General features: G+C 38.0%; 1 protein-coding gene across 3 annotated transcripts in view; it reads right to left on the bottom strand.

Annotated features, from left to right (window-relative positions):
- The window catches only part of SNX6 (sorting nexin 6), a 29,384-nt gene extending 9,984 nt beyond the window's left edge, over window positions 1-19,400 (bottom strand). The window contains exons 1-11 of one of the 3 annotated variants that reach the window (XR_011726334.1): window positions 19,282-19,337; window positions 19,066-19,116; window positions 13,291-13,395; window positions 12,324-12,434; window positions 10,675-10,796; window positions 8,359-8,482; window positions 6,955-7,050; window positions 5,584-5,689; window positions 2,914-2,989; window positions 1,679-1,718; window positions 450-536 (exon numbers count right to left, since the gene is read on the bottom strand). Coding sequence is in view for 2 of the 3 variants with exons in the window: in XM_071746148.1 (XP_071602249.1) it covers window positions 450-536; window positions 1,679-1,718; window positions 2,914-2,989; window positions 5,584-5,689; window positions 6,955-7,050; window positions 8,359-8,482; window positions 10,675-10,796; window positions 12,324-12,434; window positions 13,291-13,395; window positions 19,066-19,116; window positions 19,282-19,287 (924 nt within the window). In the remaining variant the exon portion in view is untranslated. Of the gene's footprint in view, window positions 1-449; window positions 537-1,678; window positions 1,719-2,913; window positions 2,990-5,583; window positions 5,690-6,954; window positions 7,051-8,358; window positions 8,483-10,674; window positions 10,797-12,323; window positions 12,435-13,290; window positions 13,396-19,065; window positions 19,117-19,281 lie in introns of all 3 variants that reach the window. The other 2 variants (XM_071746149.1, XM_071746148.1) reach the window with 2 other exon arrangements.
- Window positions 19,401-19,646: the final 246 nt, after the last annotated feature.

The following is a 19,646-nucleotide window of genomic DNA, read 5'->3' as shown; positions in this document are numbered from 1 at the left end:
CTTCCATCCTGTTACTTAATCATCTTAAAACAAGCAACACTACATTTTCTGTAGGTACAGAATACCAAATTTGACTCACATGATTTTATATCAACCCTTGCAGCACATCTGGGGTATCCATTTTTAATATTAACAAAAAAAGCAGAATTGCTAGCAGTTTACAACCAGCAAACACATGAACAATTCACCAACAGCTCTTCCACTTTTTACTTATACTGCACAATCTGGTCTTGATAAATGGATCACACAGTTCCAAATATTCAGGCTCACAGTCAGCAACTGCATTGTCTTTTGTTACTCCACAGTTACAACTGAGATTGAGGTTTTATAGTTGAAGGAGAAATTGCATGCTAGAGGTGGCAGCATTTTAACCTGTGTACTTCTCATGATGATAACCTTATCTCACTTCTTTTTTTTTAAACATTTCACCGAACATAACATAAATTCACCTTAGCAGCTTGAGATTCCCTTAGATAGTATTTCAAAAGATCAGAAAGCTTAAGATCTTCATCAGCAGATACCCGGGCCTCTATTTTCTGGAAAAGACAGTAAGTAAAAGCATCAATTTAAAAACATCCAGACTTTGAGCATTCACTTAAATGATGTACATGCAACATAAAATATACAACAGTACATGACAGATTGTCTTTTCCAAAAACTATAATCATGCATTTGTGACAGAATACTTAAAAGATGCATCAAGAGGAGCACTATCAGGATTTCATATTAAAATGTAAGCAATAACCTACTGTGCAAGAAGTAACCAGCAGGTAACTTTACATTTTAAACAATGCCTTCTTCAAATTTCAACTAAATGTATAATGTATAAGAAAAACAGCAAAGAAACAAAAACGTAGAACTGCACAAGAAATTGTGTTGTTTTGGATACCAAAAAATTTAAAGGCACCTTAGCAGACTAGTTTTGTAATTCCATGTATTACAGGGTTACAAATACCTATAAACTTATTCGCTTGTATTTAAAATGGACATTTCTGTGAATTTAGAAAGAGTATGCAGGTGTATTTTTAAATTCTTAATTAAAAAAAAATCTAAAAGGCAACCTGTTAGGTCAAAGTAATTCTGTTAACTTAATTTTCTTTATAGTACACATTTATGTAATTACAATTGCCCATGTTTCAGAAACGCACATGTTTTTCATTCAAAAGTTTTCCTGATACAAGACCTGCATCTTCTGTTCTACCAAGCCAAACAAATAAGACAAAAGAGACAAGATATTTAAAGCCTGGTTAGAAGCGTTGGCAACAGTATTTTTGAGTGAAATATTTGCAAAAGCAGATCTTGGTTCCAGAAAATAAACAGCACAACCACCGTTTTCTCAATTAAGGACTGCATTTCTTTTTTCCATAATGACTTCTGCCATGCCCAGTATCAAGTACAAAAGGCCTCTGAGCATTTTAGAGGAACAGCAACTTTACTAGTCTATGGCACAGGAGGTTGGAAAACGTCCTAAAAATCTCTAGTAAACTGAAGACTCCTAAGGATCAAACATTTTACAAAACAGATGATTGAAATGTTACACTTTTTCATTCATTGCTTAAAATGCTTCACATAGAAGCATCCATAAAACATCCACATAATAATGTCTAATTGACACAAAATGTCGTGCTATTTCCAGGATGTACACAAAGAATATGTTGAAATTTTGCATAGTACATACCCTTGTTTTGTCAAATAACTCTGATACCTTCAGAAAAAACCTGCACAAAGGAAAGAGCTTATATTACAACACTAATTAGAACAGTCTAATTACTTTCTAGAGCTCAAAACATAATTTGTGTCTGACTGTAAAGGCTGTAAAGGCACTGCCTAGAATTGTAACCCATGGAACACAGAGAACATAATTGTTTCAAATTGTAGCACTTCAAACAGCTGGGAATTGTACAACTTCAGAAAAGGTAAGGGACAAACAAAGCATAACAGACCAATGTTTTTTTTACTACAGAATAATTGCACAGCTCCTCAGGGATTCTTTGTTTCTGCAAATTAAGTCCCAAACACTACCACCCTGACTAATGGCCCTACACTATTATCAAGCATCCCTCACTCTAATGTGAATGTACTTTTCTTTATACAGCAAACATGATGCACACCCCACTTGGAATTGAGGGAGGCTGGGCAACAAAGTGCTGCATTGTCAGCACAGGAAACAATACAAGGGTTCAGTAACAGGGTTCATACTATTTTGACAGAAGACAGCTGTGATTTCTGACAGACACTAACAGGCTCCATCAAATTTCAATACTATAATCAAAGTAACCAGTATGTGAGCTATGACACCATTTGGAAGTCTATCACTGTATTCAGGTAAATTAATAAAAAGAAGCTAACTTTTATACTCATCTCCTACCTGTTGTCACATAACGCTAATAATTGTACACGGTCACAAAGCATCAACATCTTTAAGCTAGTCAACAAGTTTTACTTTCAGATGAAACAAACTTAATATTCAGGCAAGTCACTGAAAAATTAAAGGAGAAACATGTTGACATAGAGACCCTCTTCTATTTCCAAAGTTATAGTCATCTCTCTAGACTCCTTTCTTGTCCTAAAGACAGTAAAATTGCCAGAAAGGAAAACTATTTTTCACGAAGTTACAGGGAACACCCACACAGATCACTATGCTCACACTGAGATCTGCTCTTGCTGCACATGTCAAAGCACTTGAAACACTTCAAAACAAACTACAAGAACGAACTACAGAAAGCAGCATATTTTTTTCCAAATACTAAAGCAGCCTGTTATAGAAACAAAATACTACAGAAAAAAATCTCTTCATGTGATACAACTGTAACAAATTCTGTTTCTCATAACAAGAGAGCTACTGATCTCCCCAGGTTCCCATTGAGACTGCTACTTACCAAATTATCTCATAAATTATTAACAATAACTTACTTGCATATATCTGTAGAGTCCTGTGTTCCTAATGCATATAATGAAGAACCAATTCTGTTATAGTCATCTGCCACATCTAGAAAAATAAACAAGAACTTGGTTTACTATTTCATTCCTCTTTGTCCTGAAAGTGTTGAAGTTCCTATCTTTTTTTCATGAGTGAGTGATTTTCTAAAAGTAAGATGCTTTAACACAAAAGTAGAAATAAAATTTCAGTCTTGTCCCTTATTATGAAGGGTAACTGCACAGAATAAACGTGGCACTCTCACCAAATCATGAAGTCTGTAATTTATCTAGGGATATTTAATACAACTAGCACCTGCTGGATAAATATATTGTGCAATATTTGTTAGGTTTTATATTGGTGGAAGATGTATGTGCTCAATGGCTGAATTTAAATTTGAACTTTAAGTCCAAAGGTATTTGAAAAAAGAAAAAAAACCCCAACATCACACAGTCTAAGAACAACAAAGAGCAAGACTATGTGCTTGAAACGGTTAATTGAATACAAGCTGCCAACTACCAAAATGCAGTGCTATATACTCAGCATCTTTTCTAGTCCATGCCTGTTTTTCAGGAAACCCTCACCTCAATAAGTCATTGGTTTAAGCAGCATTAGTGTTAAAGCATTTTTAACAATGAAATTAGAAGCAAAGTTTATAAAGAAGGCTGCATCATTAAACTAGTGAGGTATTGCTAGACAGTAAAAAACAAATCTTTGCACAGATGGTTTTTTTTAAGTGCTTTTGGTATACATGCAGTGTATACCAAATGGATGATGAAAATGCTGACAAATCCAAGCAATGAACAGGAAAATATTTTTATTTACTATTGCTGATGTTTATATGCCTTTAATCAGAATTTTTTATTTTTTAAAATAACACAATCTTGTTTTAACAGATTGAGTGGGTCACCTTCCACCCAATTCATGGCTCCATACACCCCAAGGGAATCTGTGCCATTGATTACAGTGAATGCTGGTCTTAGGAAGCCATTAACCTCCCCTCCTATTCCTCTCATTTAAACATAAAAATAGATTTTCTGCTGGAACTAGGAAAGCAGTATCTTTGCAAGGCCTGTAGCTCTCTGTCAACTGTTAAACTACAGGTTACCCATTTCCAAAACAGACTTCTGAGGTCACTGCTCTGTTTCTTTAGACAGAATTTCAAAAGGTGCCATTTGTCCCAATTCGTAGTTTGATAAAAGCTGTAAGTAAATATCCTAGATGCTCTGAGTCTGAAAACCAGCAAAGCTCTGTTTGATCAATCCTTTCCCATCAGACCCTCCAAAACCTCATTTTCAAGTTTTCCTTGTTCTACAACCAACACTAAAGGCACTATCACTACCTGAAGTCTGGCACCTAACTACCATGAATGAAGTTCAGTGTCAATTTTAAGAAAGCAGACTCCAGAAACCACTTCAGGTGGGAACTGAATGAAGACACAGGGTCCTTTAGTACTTCCTTGAGACTCCCTCATTTCCTCGCATAGACATTAAAGTTACAAGAAACTGTCTTCATGTAACAGCAAGAAAAACATCTGCAGAGCTCAATGAATTCTTGATTTAATGTCTCATTCAGCATCCACTTCCAGAGTCCTTACCATGGAGATTCATAAAAGGTTTGTGGCCTGGTTTTGTGTGAACTATATTACTATAGACAGAGAGTGTGAATCAGACAAACTTCAAGACAGAATCCAACACTTCCATTTTTATTTATCTAGGCAAAGACTTAAAATCAAGGGCAATAAAAGTCAACTTCTTTCTGAAAACACAGTAATCCTAAACCAAACACAGTAGTCGTAAACCAAAGATTTTCCATTTTCTCAAATAAATGCACTGCACTTGAGAAGACACTTCAGAGCTTCCAGGAATCACTCTAGGTGGGAAAGAGATGGAAGAGAAATTAATAGCTAAGTGAAAATCTCTAACAGTAAGAAAAGGGGGACTGAAAAGCAAACTATTGAATGTAAACCTTCCAGTTTCCATCCTAAAAGGCTGAAAAATGGAAACCTGACCTTCTGGTCCAAATATGAGTTTGCTGCTCAGCAGGGCAATGCAATGCCTAGTGTGCCAAGACATTGTACTCTGATGAATCAAGAGCAACTTCATCAGGAGTAAAATCACATATACTTCCCTATTATCCACCTTACACTTTAAAGACTAAGAATCAGTCTTCAAAAAATATGATTACATAAAGTGTGTTTCCCTTCAAAGGGAAGTATGATGCCAGGGGAGGTTTAGGTTAGATATTAGAAAAAAATTCTTTACAGAGAGGATGATCAGGCATTGGAATGGGCTGCCCAGGGAGGTGGTGGATTCTTCATCCCTGGAGGTTTTTAAGAAGAGACTGATGTGGCACTCAGTGCCATGGTCTGGTAACCACAGTGGCAGTGGATTAAGGGTTGGACTTGATTCAGAGGTCCCTTCCAATCTGGCTGATTCCATGATTCTATGAAGAATCAAGACAACTTCAGGCTGTTCTTACCATGTAGTCTGCCCCAGCAAAGACTAAACTATGAAAGTCAGGTTAAACTTCTTTAGAGAAACAGAGACTGTGCTTGCAGAAATAAACTTTTCACATGCCAAAAGAAAGCTAAAAATTATTGCTCTTCATATACCACTTCCACACACTTTAACTAGTACTATTTTCACCCTGGAAAATGAACTCACTTTTATGTGACCTTGTCATTCTATCTGATTTGACAGAGGCATCTTTGACTCGGTTGTGATATTCTACAAGGAATGTTCTTTCATGTTCAAAGAAGTCATCCACATCCTACAAAAAACAAGAACAATTTAAAAAAACAGAATTTCATTCACTCTGTACAAAACTATTGCAGAGTGAACTTGCATATGCTGCTGTTGCTGTGACACAAAATACATCTATTTTTATTGTATAAAACACCATTTAATTTAACCAATTTCTTCACTTATTGTGATCTGAAGTTTTGTTAAAAATTTGTATCAAGCATGTTACAGGTTGAGACAATTAAACCTGAAGTGAGGGAAATAATTTCACAACTATCTACCACTTTGGCAACAAAAAAACAGAATAAATGTCAAGTACCTAATAAAATTACAACTACCTATTAAAAAAGGGAGGGGGCAAGAAGCAAACCCAGTTGCAGAAATTGCTGCAGTCACAGCAGACACAATATAAACTCCTACCTCAGGAATGCTGATCTTGATGACAGATTTCTTTCAAGTTGGTAAATGTAGTTAAATTTTAACATTTCCTGTATCACAATTTCAGATATATGGTTTATATTTATTTTAAAATACCTCTAAATTAGCACAGAATAGCCTACAACATGGGTTTAAACAATGCGCTTACAAAACTGCCTGACATTTGGACTTTTTATTTTTCTCTAAGCCATAATTAATCCATGGTTGTATTCCCACTTTCCCACAGCTTTGAAACTCCAGACTTCAGCTCCTCTAAATTGTTTGCAAAAGTAAAATTACCACTAGAAAGAAAGAAGATCAAAATAATCTGCAGAATTTATGCCTGTAACTTTTGGAAAAGTGAAAATTAAATGAAATTATTAAAATTGTTGTGGGGTTGGGTTTTTTTTTGTCTCAGTTACATTCTTGCATCTACTGGGAAAAGCAGTACCACCTCTACAGCTGCTCCTGTCTTTGAAACACAAGGAGGATGTGAGAAGACTGGTAAGAGTTGCACTGTGTTACTTCTGAGGTGCAGCAGATGTCAAAGTGAGTACACCTTCCCACTACATAAAATAACAGGCCAGAACAAAAAGCAGATTATCAATTATCTATGGATTAAAAAAAATGCTTAATAACATAAAACAGGGGAAAGAGTACTGAAAGGCCTCTTTCACAAGAGCAATCAGAGGGTTCTCAGTTATCTTGCATTCAGGGCCACAGATTCCTTCCCATGCTCTGCCTCTAATTCTCAAGTTAGACATTATTTAAAAAAAAAAAATCCCTTTTTTGTAACTATGAAGAGTTCTGCTCCATTAAAAAAAGGAGACAGGCTGTTAATACATCTTAAACCCTGATATAGTAAGCAATAATCACCTTTACTCCTGAAACAATAACACCATCTGCTGATTTAACCATATTTTTGAAGAAGTCTTCAAGTTTCTCCTTCTTGTTTTTTCCACGAACACTCAACTGAAAAACAAATTCATTTATCAAGTTAGTTCATTTTCTGGAGGCAACAAAATTATTAAAAAGAAAGAAAATGAAAAAAAGATAACTACATACCACAACTGGCTACTCCTAAAACAGTTTTCCTGCTCTCTGCTTATAATCATCAATAATGGGGACAGGGCACCCTGCACCCAGATTGACAGACTACCTCATTTCCTAGACTGTTCATCATCTAAAATACTATTCCAGAAAAGAAAAAAAAAAAGAAAAAAACCCCAAACAAACAAAAACCAGCAACATTCTAGCACCTAGAGGTAACACCAAATGTACAAGGTGCACCTTTCAATTACAAATAATACGTTATTTATCGTTCACAGTATAGCTGTTGAGTTAACCTAACATAAACAGGCTTTGCTTTTTTAGGTGCAGACTGGCAGATCTCCAGCTTTCAGAAACTCCAGATGCATTTACCCCTCTCCGCACTGAGGATAATGTTGATTTCAGCCCCCTCACACTCCTCCTTTCCATCTCAATTTGGCCAATTTAGGTAAACTAAGTTCATGAACCAATAAGCATTTCTACATCAAATAACAAAAGGATCCTCTGTAATACATCTTGAGATTAAGCAGGTACTCAATTGAGCCAATCTTTGTAATGATTTCTTCAACACTCAATGCCAATTTATGCAATTTTAAAAAGCTACTAAAAACTGCTAGTACATTATGATCAATCACTAACTCCATACTATGAACCCAGAAAGACCTCTCCATTAACTCAAAATTGGATACATGTATGAAACTTGTGGATAGCCACACTTGTCCAATATCTAGGAAAAAAAAAATTACTTTTTTACCTACATTATGAACAGAAAGGCTTTCCTTATCAGAACACTTCATTGGAAATCCTCTCTAGTTTTGTTGGCAACAGAATTTAAATTATGGTTCCAAATCCTTAAAATTACCTGTGTTGCATCATCCTTCCCCACAAAAAAAAAGTCAAAAAAGAAAAAAAAAAGCTAAGGGTGGATAAGTATAATGTCATGCAAAATCACCAGCAAAAGCTAATATTTTTAATCCAAAACATATTGGATTTCCATTAATATTTTTGATTCTGAGGCTAGAGCACATAGTACATTTGGTTCCCCGGGTGGCCTCACAATGAACTCCTACAGACAAAATTAATTTCTAACTTTTACAATACAAATATGTCTGGTATGAAGGAACTGATGCAATTTGCTCCAGGAGGTAAAGCTCTCTTAATCAATTTTCCATTCTACCATAAATGTACATCTTGATTTCTCTTGCCAGCAGTTCAGTTTTCAATACTCACATCCTGATTATATTCCAAGAATACATGGAAATTTAAATCCTTTCTCAAAATAGGATGTGCTGCCACACGACACAAAAACACTTCATGCATTGCAACTGTCTTCTTGAATATTGCCAAATATTCACTGGAAACAAGAAAAAAGACAGACATAAATATTTCACAAGAAGCAATAAGGTAAATCTAGCAAGCAGCTCTTAAGATACCTCAGTAAGGATACACAATTATACACAATGGTATAGGAAAGGTTATCACTCTTATATTTGATATCACAGAACCACAGAACGTTATGAGTTGCAAGGGACTTCAAAAGATCATTGAGTCCAACCCCTCCTTGCCAGAGCAGGGCCACTTGGTGTAGGTCACACAGGAACATGTCCAGGCACATTTTGAATGTCTCCAGGGAAGGAGACTCCACAACCCCACTGTGCAGCCTGTGCCAGTGCTCTGTCAACCTCACAGTGAAAAAACTTTTCCTTTCCTTACAGAACCTCATGTGCTCCAGCCTGCACTCATTACCCCTTGGTTCTATCATTGGACATCATAGCAACACTCAAACAGTAAAACGTTTATACTAGAGAGAATTTCGAAGTGCTAACATACTACAGAGAGATTTTAATGAAGACTCAACATTCTAATTTTTAAGGCTAGCTAACACAGACCCGTTTGCTTAAAGGATAACCTCATTTAATTGTCCTTTCCCCAATACCTCAAAAATTATGACATTGATTTAGGCTACAGTCACTGGGCACTATGTAGGTAATGTGCAAATTCCTTCCTCCCCATCTCCATCCCCTTGCCTATTTGCACCCTCCTTACTTATTTAAATGTTCATGTAGTTTTGCTAGCTCTTTAGACAGCAGTTTTTTATTCCATGTCAAAGCACCTAGACTTTTTGGGCTGAAGTTTATGTGGATATCTTGCTTCATAGTGGTTCTAAAAGTGAATTTAAGTGCTGCATTTGGTAGGTATAACAACAAAATCACATTGCCCAATTAAGCCAACTCAACTTTAAAGCAATTACTAATTTGTAATTTAATTAAGAGAAGGCATTCTTATCAATACAAGTTTGCTAGAATTCATTTTGCTTTGCAAAGTCAATGAATAAGCTGTAACTTGTCAAGGAATGAGGAAGGAGCTCTTCCCCATTCTGAGCTCAAATGGTGAAGTGATAATCAACACTTTTGCTTCCACTATGTGCAAGGAGGTTAAGATTTACATACCAGCAAATCAGCAGGGCCAGTGTTGGGAGATGTTTGATCTCAGTGAGAGTAGTAGTCATTCAGTGAAGACAAAAAAGGAGGATGCAGAGGATGGAGGTGGCAGTAGAAGAAACTCAAAGTTTTCTGTGTTATCCAACCCCTAACCAGACCACAAGAGAATCATGATCAGGGCCGCTGGAAAACCAGATTAAAATCTATAGTGTTTTGCTAATTTCCAGTTTTCTGCATATGAAGTGTATATCTACTCTGCTATAAAGTATGTCGTATGTAACACTAATACAGAACTTTTTAAGACATTAGGTCACAGAAGGTGGAGTTCAGAGAGAAACCAGCAGTTCTAAGATTTCTATGTACTTTTCTTGCCAATTCACAGCTCTTGATAGAAGTAGGCTAGAAGCAGCGTAAATATACACTTGAAAACTGAAACCAATGATAGGAAAAAGATCAAAGAAGTGAATGCATGATAAGGAAAGTGGATGAAGCAAGGAGAAACTTCACTCAATGTGGAACAAAAAGCTGTAGAGCAGGTATTTCAATACACGTTAAATTCACAGTACAGGAAAATACTACTTTCAGGAAGTACTTCTCCTTGTGCAAAAAAAAAAAAAAGAAGCATCAAAAAAGTATCTTTTAGCAATCTCAATTTTTCTTGGGAAACAGAAGGTTGGCATCTATATTTACAGAACCCAACCACATACAAAAATCCCTAGTTCAGCCACTACATGTATAAACCTTCAAGTTTTATTATGGTTATAAAATGTGGAACACCAAAACTAAAAAAAGCAGAGGCTACCTCCTCCCTTTGCAGGTAATCTGTGAAGAAAAGGATCTAACTTTTTTTTTTTTAACTTATAAAAGAATGCTCTGAACAAGCTGGCTTTTCCTGTTTCAGAAGGTCTTCCATGAAATAATTTCTACAATTTTCCTAATGGCTCTGATCATGATCATGAAGATAACCCTAGTTATGTAGCAACTAGATTCTCACGTCTTTCACAAAGAACCATTACAGTGAAATTAGAAACATAGGAAAGCAAAAAGCATTAAAAATTGTGGGATTAGTTAAAAAAAAAAAGTAGTAGTAATCAAGTTTACATACGCCTCCAGTTCTTGTTTCATCTTGGTGAATTCTTCTTTAGTCATTGATCCTTCCCCTTCTCCAAGTTTCTGCAGTTTCTCCCTTGAGGCATCAAAGTCAGGCCTGGGTGGTGCTGGTGGAATCTGGAATTGAATCATACTTTTTTTAATTGCTCACAGTCAAACAACTTCCATTCCGTACAGGAACTGTTGATTGCCTGCAGCTTTTTCATATATGGCTCTCTCTTTCATCATTCATTACAGCATTTATGGATAAATTCCCTCTTTCATGAGTTAAACATGCTGCATTACTATACTAGTTTTGGCCAAGTATCTTTAAGATTCCTGAAGTATTAACTAATGGCTTCAGTAGTTTAATTACAGCCAAAACCAAGTAATACATAGCTTTCCCAATATAATGAATTAAAATCACTGTTTTATAATTAATTTTGGTTTAGCTTATTTGGTAAGGACCATCACTTGCTTAAGGAAGAAAAAAAAATCCCACATGATTTTCACATCATCCATTACAACTCCCCAAAACTGTAAATGAAAAAAAAAAAAAAAAAGCATTCCATATTGTTTGCAGGCATGAGTTCTTTTTTGCAGCACTGTTGACATTGAAATAACAAAGCACACACTAAACAAGTCTCTGGGTAATCTTGTAATATAGTATACTAACAGTGAAAGAGAAAACACCACAAACTAATCTTGAATTCCTACAAAAGGACACAGAACAAATCTGAACTAAGCTTAAATCTTGGTTCACCATTATTTGCCCATTACATTAATACATTGGAAAAAAGGAAAATCCAATACTATGCAGTCAATTGTCTGAAACTAGTTATTAACACACTGGAAGCCTAGTCACTTTAAATAGGTTTTCTGACCAAAAAAAAGACTAACTCAAGAATCACACACCACAAATTACATTAATCATAATATACTCACTAATCAATTAGAAATGTATATTTATCTTCTGAATCAGTAGGCACCCCTTCCAGACAAAATTAATAAATTTCACACCAAGATGACAAATGTTTCTAATTGTAATTCAAGTATGAACAGCAGCACCCATTCTAACAGCAAAGGTGACTACTTTGGGACTTCTGCTCCCCAGAGCCCTGAAATAAACTTCAAAACATAAATTGTGTGTTAAGGTTCTCTGTAATCCCAGATGGTATTTGAATTGGGGTTTTTCCCCCCTCCCACTGACTTATGGCAAAACAATTCTGATTTTCATAACTAGAACAGGAAGTATCTAATTGCTAGAGCTCAGTTACTTCACTCTGCCATTCCAGCTAAAACAAAGGCAACATGAAACTTGTAACTAAGTTAAACATCAACTTGCAAAAACAATACCACCAAGTTACATAGTTCACCTACCTCCCACACTTTTAACACAGTGGACCAAAAATGCACTTGGATACAGATTAAACTACTCACTTGTTAAGAGCAAAAGGCAAGAATGAATGACAACCACAGTAACTTTTCTGCAAGCTTGCTGCAAACATTACTTTTGTGTAATGGCATGAAATGAAGTACTTGAACACATGATCTTAGAAGGAATGAGTATCTACCATTGAATTTAAAAGTAGTCACAAGTACTTTTGATGCAGCCTACAGAAAAAAGTGTACATAAATAAAAAAGCCCCAAACTGTAATACTTACAATATAGCCAGCATAGTCCTCATTCTCAACAAAAGAATCATGAAGCCAAATAAACTCTTCATGTTGCCGGACAACAGAAAATTCATTTTGTTTGAAATTTGGTAAGGAACTCTAGAAGCAGGAAAAGACAAAGAATTATGGAAAAAAACCAACAAAATACCCAGATGCTCAACAAAAAACCAAAACCAAAATCAACCAGACAACCCAAAATGATTTTCATTAGTACACAAAACCCAACAAAAATATCCAAGTAAAAATAATCTAATCATTCAAGTGAGGATTTGACCAAAAAAAGGTTTGTACAGCAATAGTTACCCCAGTCCTAAATAGTGCAGCAATCAATTGGAACAGCTTGCCCAAACAGGTTGTGGAATCTCCACCCTTGGAAGCATTAAATCCCCCAAATGGACAAGACCTGAGCAATGTGCTCTGGTTCACCCTGACAGTGGGAGTGAGGGAGGAGATGTAATTAAATAATATCCAGAAATTTTATTCAACCTCAACTTTTCTATGATCCTGCAATCCATAAACATGCAAAAACAAAAACAAAGAAACAAACAAAAAAGCCATAAATGAGTCATAACTAAAAATTATTCTTGAATGTAATGTCATTATGTAATGTAATTCTAGAATCTGAAACCATGGATAATTTCATGAAAAACTATAGTGATATAGTGTGGAATCCTAAAGATTCTACCTGAAAACAGGCCAACTAAGAAGCACTGGAATAGCACGTCAATACATCAGTACAACAAGCCAAACATCACTTTCTTTTTCTAAGCAGTTTTTTAACCTCTTAACTTTTTAGCCATCCTTTTCTTAAGCACAGCAGCAACACAGTCTCTTAAGAATGAGATAATCCTACTTTCCCATTTCCTTCAGATTGTGTTACACTTTTTTCAGTAAACAGTTTAACAGTTTTCTACAAAATTAGGAAAACGTTCAGTGCACAAACCCAGGCTTTTACCTTTGTATGGACAGTGAATTTCACCTTGTCCCTCTCACTGAGTGCATCTGAGATATCCACCTGAAGAGCAGCATCAGTCTGGAGATCTACATTTATTGCTCGAAGCTATACAAAGAGAAAATCTATTTAGCTTATACCAAAAAAATATATAAATTGAATTACATCTCCCTTATTATTCCCTTGAGAAGAACCCTTATCCCACAACGCTGAACACCCTTAAAAGGCTGAAGATAGATTACAAAAAAAACCCAACATTAAAAGATAGCTTCCAGTGGCAAAAAGAAATTCCAGCAGTATTCCTCATGGCAGACATGACCACACAAAAAGTTTCCTTTACCATACTCTTTGTAATGCATTATTTTAATTTCTGTGTATTGTTGTTGACTTGCTAGTGGTTGAGATAGTCAAGACAAAGTACATTTACAGCCAGCAGCAAGTTCAGTAGGTTTTCCTCTTTTCATTCACTCCACTGCCCCTAATCAACAACCTGCTGTAAGTAAACATACTTGCAAAGGTAACCACAAGGGTACTAACAGTTAGAAAAGTACTTTTAAGGAGAAAAACGTTCTCGTATTTCAACATATTTCAAATGAGCAAGAGCTATTAAAGACATTTTTTACTCCCATCCTCTTACACTATTTCTTCTGTTTAACATTTCCCATGATATACTGAAAAAGCTTAAATAAAATAATATACTGAACTTCGATGAACTAAATCTTCTTGGAAGTATTTTTCTGGAAAAAGCTAACAACTAAAAACAAAACAAAAACCAAAAAAGCACCAAAAAACCCCCAAACCAAACTCAGAATAAAACAAAAACACAACCAAGATTTCAAACTCTTCAAAATCAGCATGAGAAATTGCTAACATATAAGGAATACAAATATATTCTCCACAAGATTTTCACATTTGGAACCTGAACTCTCTCACAAAGTAATTCCAGTCATATCAAAAAGAAAATATGACTGATCAAATATAGAAAAATTGGAAGATTATCTGAGCACTGCAATGTTTGGCTGCAATGGGACTAAAGGCTTCAAGAGTACCTAGTGAAACTAACCTGATCCGGACCACAGCTGGAAATTCCAGCTCCCTCACCCTTGCACCCTTGTTCTAAAGCAATCTGTCCCTTGAATATTTCATCATCACAATCAACAGACATTCAGAGTATTTTACAAGTACTAAGGCTAATTCTGAAATCTTCTACTATCTATCACACTGAGAAAAATATTTCAACACCATGCTCACGAGGCTTGCTTTTTACTAAGACACTGTGTTTGACGCTGCATTTTTTCTAGAAATATCCTATTTTATACTTTTAAAATGCTTTGCCATACAATGAGAGACTTTTTCCCACAGAGTTTTTCAGGACTGCATTCTGATGTCTGTACTTAAGTACAAAAAAAGTATCAGCAAGACACAGTATAAAGGTTACACATGAGCAGATTTTGACTGTAACACTGCAAAGCACTGGAAGAGCACTAGGAGAGAAGCATCAACTGGCACATCTTGTTTTCCACCAGCTACCTCAATCCTTTCTCTTAAATCACAGTGGCCAGCTCCCACTCCAGTTTTACCATTTACCCCAATGCATGGACAACTCTGCTGCTGATATACCAGCAACCATCCTAATTCACTAATTCCAAGAAAAAGTAAACCAAAGTCATCCAGCCTAGCATATTCCACTGGGCTAGCAAAATATAACAGTTCAATAGCTATTACACAAATAGTGATAGCTTTTCCTTGCAGCAGTCATTAAAATCATTGCAGAGTAACCTATTCACAGTGGTGACTCAGACATAGTGTTTTGTTTTCCCAAGGTTTAGGGGGTTGCTGCCTCACACAAAGGCATATTGTCGTGCAATGATCCATTATAGATCCCTTCCCAGTTCCCAGAGGCAGAATCTCCTAGCTCCTACTGAGTTTCCAATGCACTTAACATCTAATTCAGGAAAGAAAAATATATTCTGACATACCAAAGTCTGCCTTATGTCATGACACCACATTTTTCAGCTTGTAAAAATGTTCTTAGTGGTTACACTGTCTGGAGTACTGTTTTTCTCCAGTTCCCTAGAATATAATAGTAAACAGAGTAACCTCAGCAAATAATCTGGATTATACAGGTGGTATTTTCGTAGTCTTTCATGGGTCACAAAAGTTTCTACTAAAACCCTTTTTTCCTGGTACAACACAAAATTTGAAGATTCAGCATAATAACTGTTCCAGTTTGTCACCAATGTGTATGCAGTCCTTGCTGTCCCAGTGTAGGGACTGCATAGTGTAGACAGTGTGTACTGTCCCCACTCTGCTGTATGCAGTTATTGGCAATTTCAGAAACAAAATGCTTTTCTGTAGTGAGAAAATTAAGAACTACCTAAACATGACAACTTTGCTCATGAGATACAACTGGAAAGGACTATTTGTTTGATTTACACTGAGTTAAGTTTGTAACAGTTTTGCAGAGTTTAATCATATGTTAAATTATACTCCGTAGCCTGACTGCCAACAGGGAACATTTTCATCTGCAATGGTAATGAAGCATTTATGAAAGGTGTCAAAGACAATCAGAGAGTTGAAGGACTTTAAACATATTCATGTGACAGTATGGTTCACGTCACATTACTCGGAATAAAGTCACAAACAATATCATCACATAACTTAAGCAACCTCTTCATCACTATTTCCAAGAGAAAAGCACCACCATTGGACGGTTTTCTAGTCATGAAGGGAGTTGAAAATTAAATATGATTTGAATGAAATCTGAAAACAAAACACCTGAAATTCGGGAAAAATGCAAGTAAGATACAGTCCCTTTGTATCTTGCCCTCCTACCCCCCCAGTCTAATCCATACAACATAGCACAATTATTTTATGCTTAGTTACATGCTCCACACCCACGCTGAACAATTTGCAAAACAAAAGCAAACTTAATGTAGCTGCTTTATGGTTTCCTATGCAACACCAAGAAAGTCCCTGCTTATTCAATAGTATAGAAAATACTAGAACCCAAAACCAGTGCTAGGTGATGTTACAATACTAAAAGAGAACACAACTCAAAGAGAGGATTTACCACCGAGCTCTTACTTGATGATCAATTATACTTCAAATGATAATGGAAGGAAGCTGATAGAGGCAAGGGAAATCACCAAACCCTAAATTCCAAGGTAACACCATCCGTTAACAACAGTAACTTCTATACTCTTCTATACTTCTATACTCTTTCAAAAATGTTAAGAGAAAAAGGAACCCTTTATTCAGCAGGTTATTTACAGACAGATAAATACAAAGAGCAAGGGAAACAAACGATACTTCTACAACAAAAGATTACAAAACATCATCACAGCATTAGGTTTCAAGCAGACCTGTTCTAGGGGGTAGCTCATTTCCCCTAAATGTGCATTAGCCCAATTTCCCCAAATGCATTAGCCAAGTCAGCTAAAGTTTATATAGATATAAAATACACAAGATGGTAGAGCAATATTATATTACCTTTCAGACAAGTATTGTTTATATTATTCAGACAGAAAAAAAACCACAACAGGAACCAAGTTACTCCAAGCAAACTGTTGTATCTTCCAAAGAGATTTAGAAAAGCAATTCCCATGAGTCCATTTTATGCAGACCATTTGTAACAAGTTCCTTTTACAGAGCACCCACTGCTACTTCCTCAAAGATGACTCTCGCTGCTCTGTTTTACAATTCTCCAGAAAAAGCTTTATACAGTAGAACACAATTATTTGAGAATCACTGTTCTATGTGGCAACAGCATCATTTCATTCCATCACACCCATGATAAACTTCATACTACTGCAGCTGACCAATATGATTCTGAAAAGTTGAAAGTACAGTTGTCACTGCAATACCTGAATTTTAGAGAGGAAAGACTACTGATTTTCAAACCTAAGAGCTCAATTACTCTAACCAAAAGCTGTCGTCCATGCTTCCAAATAAAGGCCTCATCTACTCTTTTTTTTCAATCACAGAGGAAGATGACAAATCAGAATGAGGGGAACACTTTAGGAAAAGCTGTTTACTAGCCAAACTTATCGTTTTGAAGGTTAAAGCACAAATCAATTCATGAACAGACTGCCAGTATTGCTTTTGACTAGATTTTCCATATCACAATCAAAATCATGCAGGTAACAACCTGAGTTTTAACCCACAGGATTTGCACAGCAGTGAAAAAAATTTCAACTCCACAGTGATTGAAAATAAGATGCCTGAAAAAAAAAGTGGGGAAAGGAGAAAGGACACAGTTCTGGTTTAATTCCCCAATGCTGGATGAAGATGGGGGAGGGGAAAAAAAAAAAAATAAAAAGGATTGCACTTGGCCAACCAAGATGATGTAAGCTGTCCAACAGCACAAACAAGACTGCTAAGAGATTTCTTAAGGTTTTCAAATTACCTTGTGAACTCAACTAATGATCAAACAAGTTTCACACAGGATTAGATCTGCATCATTGTATTCTATCTGCATCTTAGATAAAGACAACTGAACTGTGCTCTTCAATGTCCGTTCCTAAATACCAGGGACAACCTATGTAAAACACAACTCCATAATAAACAAGTTCTTCAGTCCTTGTTCTGAAGACACTCAAAAGGACCACAATTCCCGCCTTCTTTCTTTTTTTCCCCAGTATTCTTACTCAAGCAGCTGTATAATTAAAGGCAAACCTCTACAGTGGCCAGGATTGGCCTAATAGAGTGTTAGAATTCTTTTTCCTAATTTCTGATCATAAACTGGAATATAAAATGCACTGAATTCCTATCACATGTATTCAGTCAAAAACCACTCGGTACCTAATGTTATATTTCACATGTGAGAACGGTATGGGTTGTTAAAGGGTATAGATCAACACACTGGTTTTCAAATTTTGCATTTTTAGGAATATACTGGGGATGTAGCCACTTTAAGAACCAGCAACTGCCAAAGCAAATCTCAGAATCACAGGAGCTGCTCTCCTACCACACTCATCGAGTCAGTGTTTCTCAAGATACTAACCAATAGGAGTAATCAGTCTGAGTAAGTTATACTAGATTAGCTGATTTGTTGCTTAAGTGAGGCAGGCAAGTTAAAGAAAAAGATGGATGCAGCAGTCAGAAGAGAAATGAAAGCCAGAAACAGCAGGGAAGAGGAGGAGGTTTTCTCAGTAAGAAACATAATCGTGGCATCCTGTCCCAATAACAGAACTTCTTTTCAATAAGGAGTTTATTATGCAGCGTGCGCCTGCAACGTGTAAATGTTTCATTGTTACCTACGGGAGAACCTCAATGGCCTAAAGAGAGAAGGGAGGGCAGGACCGTTCCACCTAGGCCCTGGCTCAGGACCGAAAATGGAACCTGGTGCTGTCCACAAGGCGGGTCAACCTGGCCCGGACACCAGCACGATCCGAGGTGTGGGGGCAGGGGGAGCAGGGAAAGACACCGTGGAGACAACACGAACCTCCAGCAACACACACAACCCCCTCCCAAGCTATGATGAGGACGAAAGAACTATCCGTCCAAAACTTGGGTGACGGAACAATGAAAAATACAAGGCAAAACACACGTGCACAGCCCCCAGCTTCAGAAGGAGACGGCGCTATTTTCACATCAACAGCCCCCCCGGACCCTCGCCGCCCGCAGCCCCCCGGCATCCCCCGGCTCTCCCAATGCCCACCCGGCGGGCTCGGACCAGGCAGAGATGGAGGGCCCCCCGGAGTTGGGAGCGAACTCCGCCTTCCTCTTCGCCTCCCCCACCCGCCGAGGTCCCTAACGCCTCTCCGCGGTACTTACACCTCGGTCCTCCTCCGAGAGGAAATCTGGGCCGTCGTCCGAGCCTTCCTGCTGGGAGCCAAGGGGAGGAGGCGGAGCGGGCCGGGGAGACGCGGAGGGGCACGGGCGGCATCATCGGGGAGGGTGTGGGGGTGTGGGTGAGACAAAACGCACAGGTTAGCGACCCGGCCGCACGCCCCCGCCCCGCCCCGGCACCGCGGCCGCCCCGACACCCACCATCATGGCTGCTCGCAGCGCTCGCGCCCGACGGCCCTGCCCCCGCCAGCCCGCCCGGAGACCAGCGGCGGGGCGGGGCTGCGGCGTGCGGGGGCGGGGCGCCCCGGCGTGCGGGGCGGCGGCGGCAGAGAAGGGGGAGAAGGAGGAGGAGGGGGCAACCGCGCCTCTCGCGAGGGAGCGGCGGGCACGGGCGCGCGCGCCTAACCCGCCCCGCACAGCACCGCCCCGCCCCGCCCCGCACTGCACCGCACTGCCCCGCACTGCCCCTCCCCCGCCACCCCGCGCTCGGCATTCGGGAGGGGAGGGCGCGAGGCTTGGCGGGGCGGTGGGAGCGGCAGCTGCGGCCCTCGCGGTGGGCAGGCCCG

The sequence above is a fragment of the Heliangelus exortis genome, chromosome 5 (genome assembly GCF_036169615.1).
Source record: "Heliangelus exortis chromosome 5, bHelExo1.hap1, whole genome shotgun sequence".
Classification (NCBI taxonomy): Eukaryota; Metazoa; Chordata; class Aves; order Apodiformes; family Trochilidae; genus Heliangelus; species Heliangelus exortis.
The sequence above is the reverse complement of the archived record's forward strand: the minus strand, read 5'-3'. Positions and strand labels throughout refer to the sequence as shown.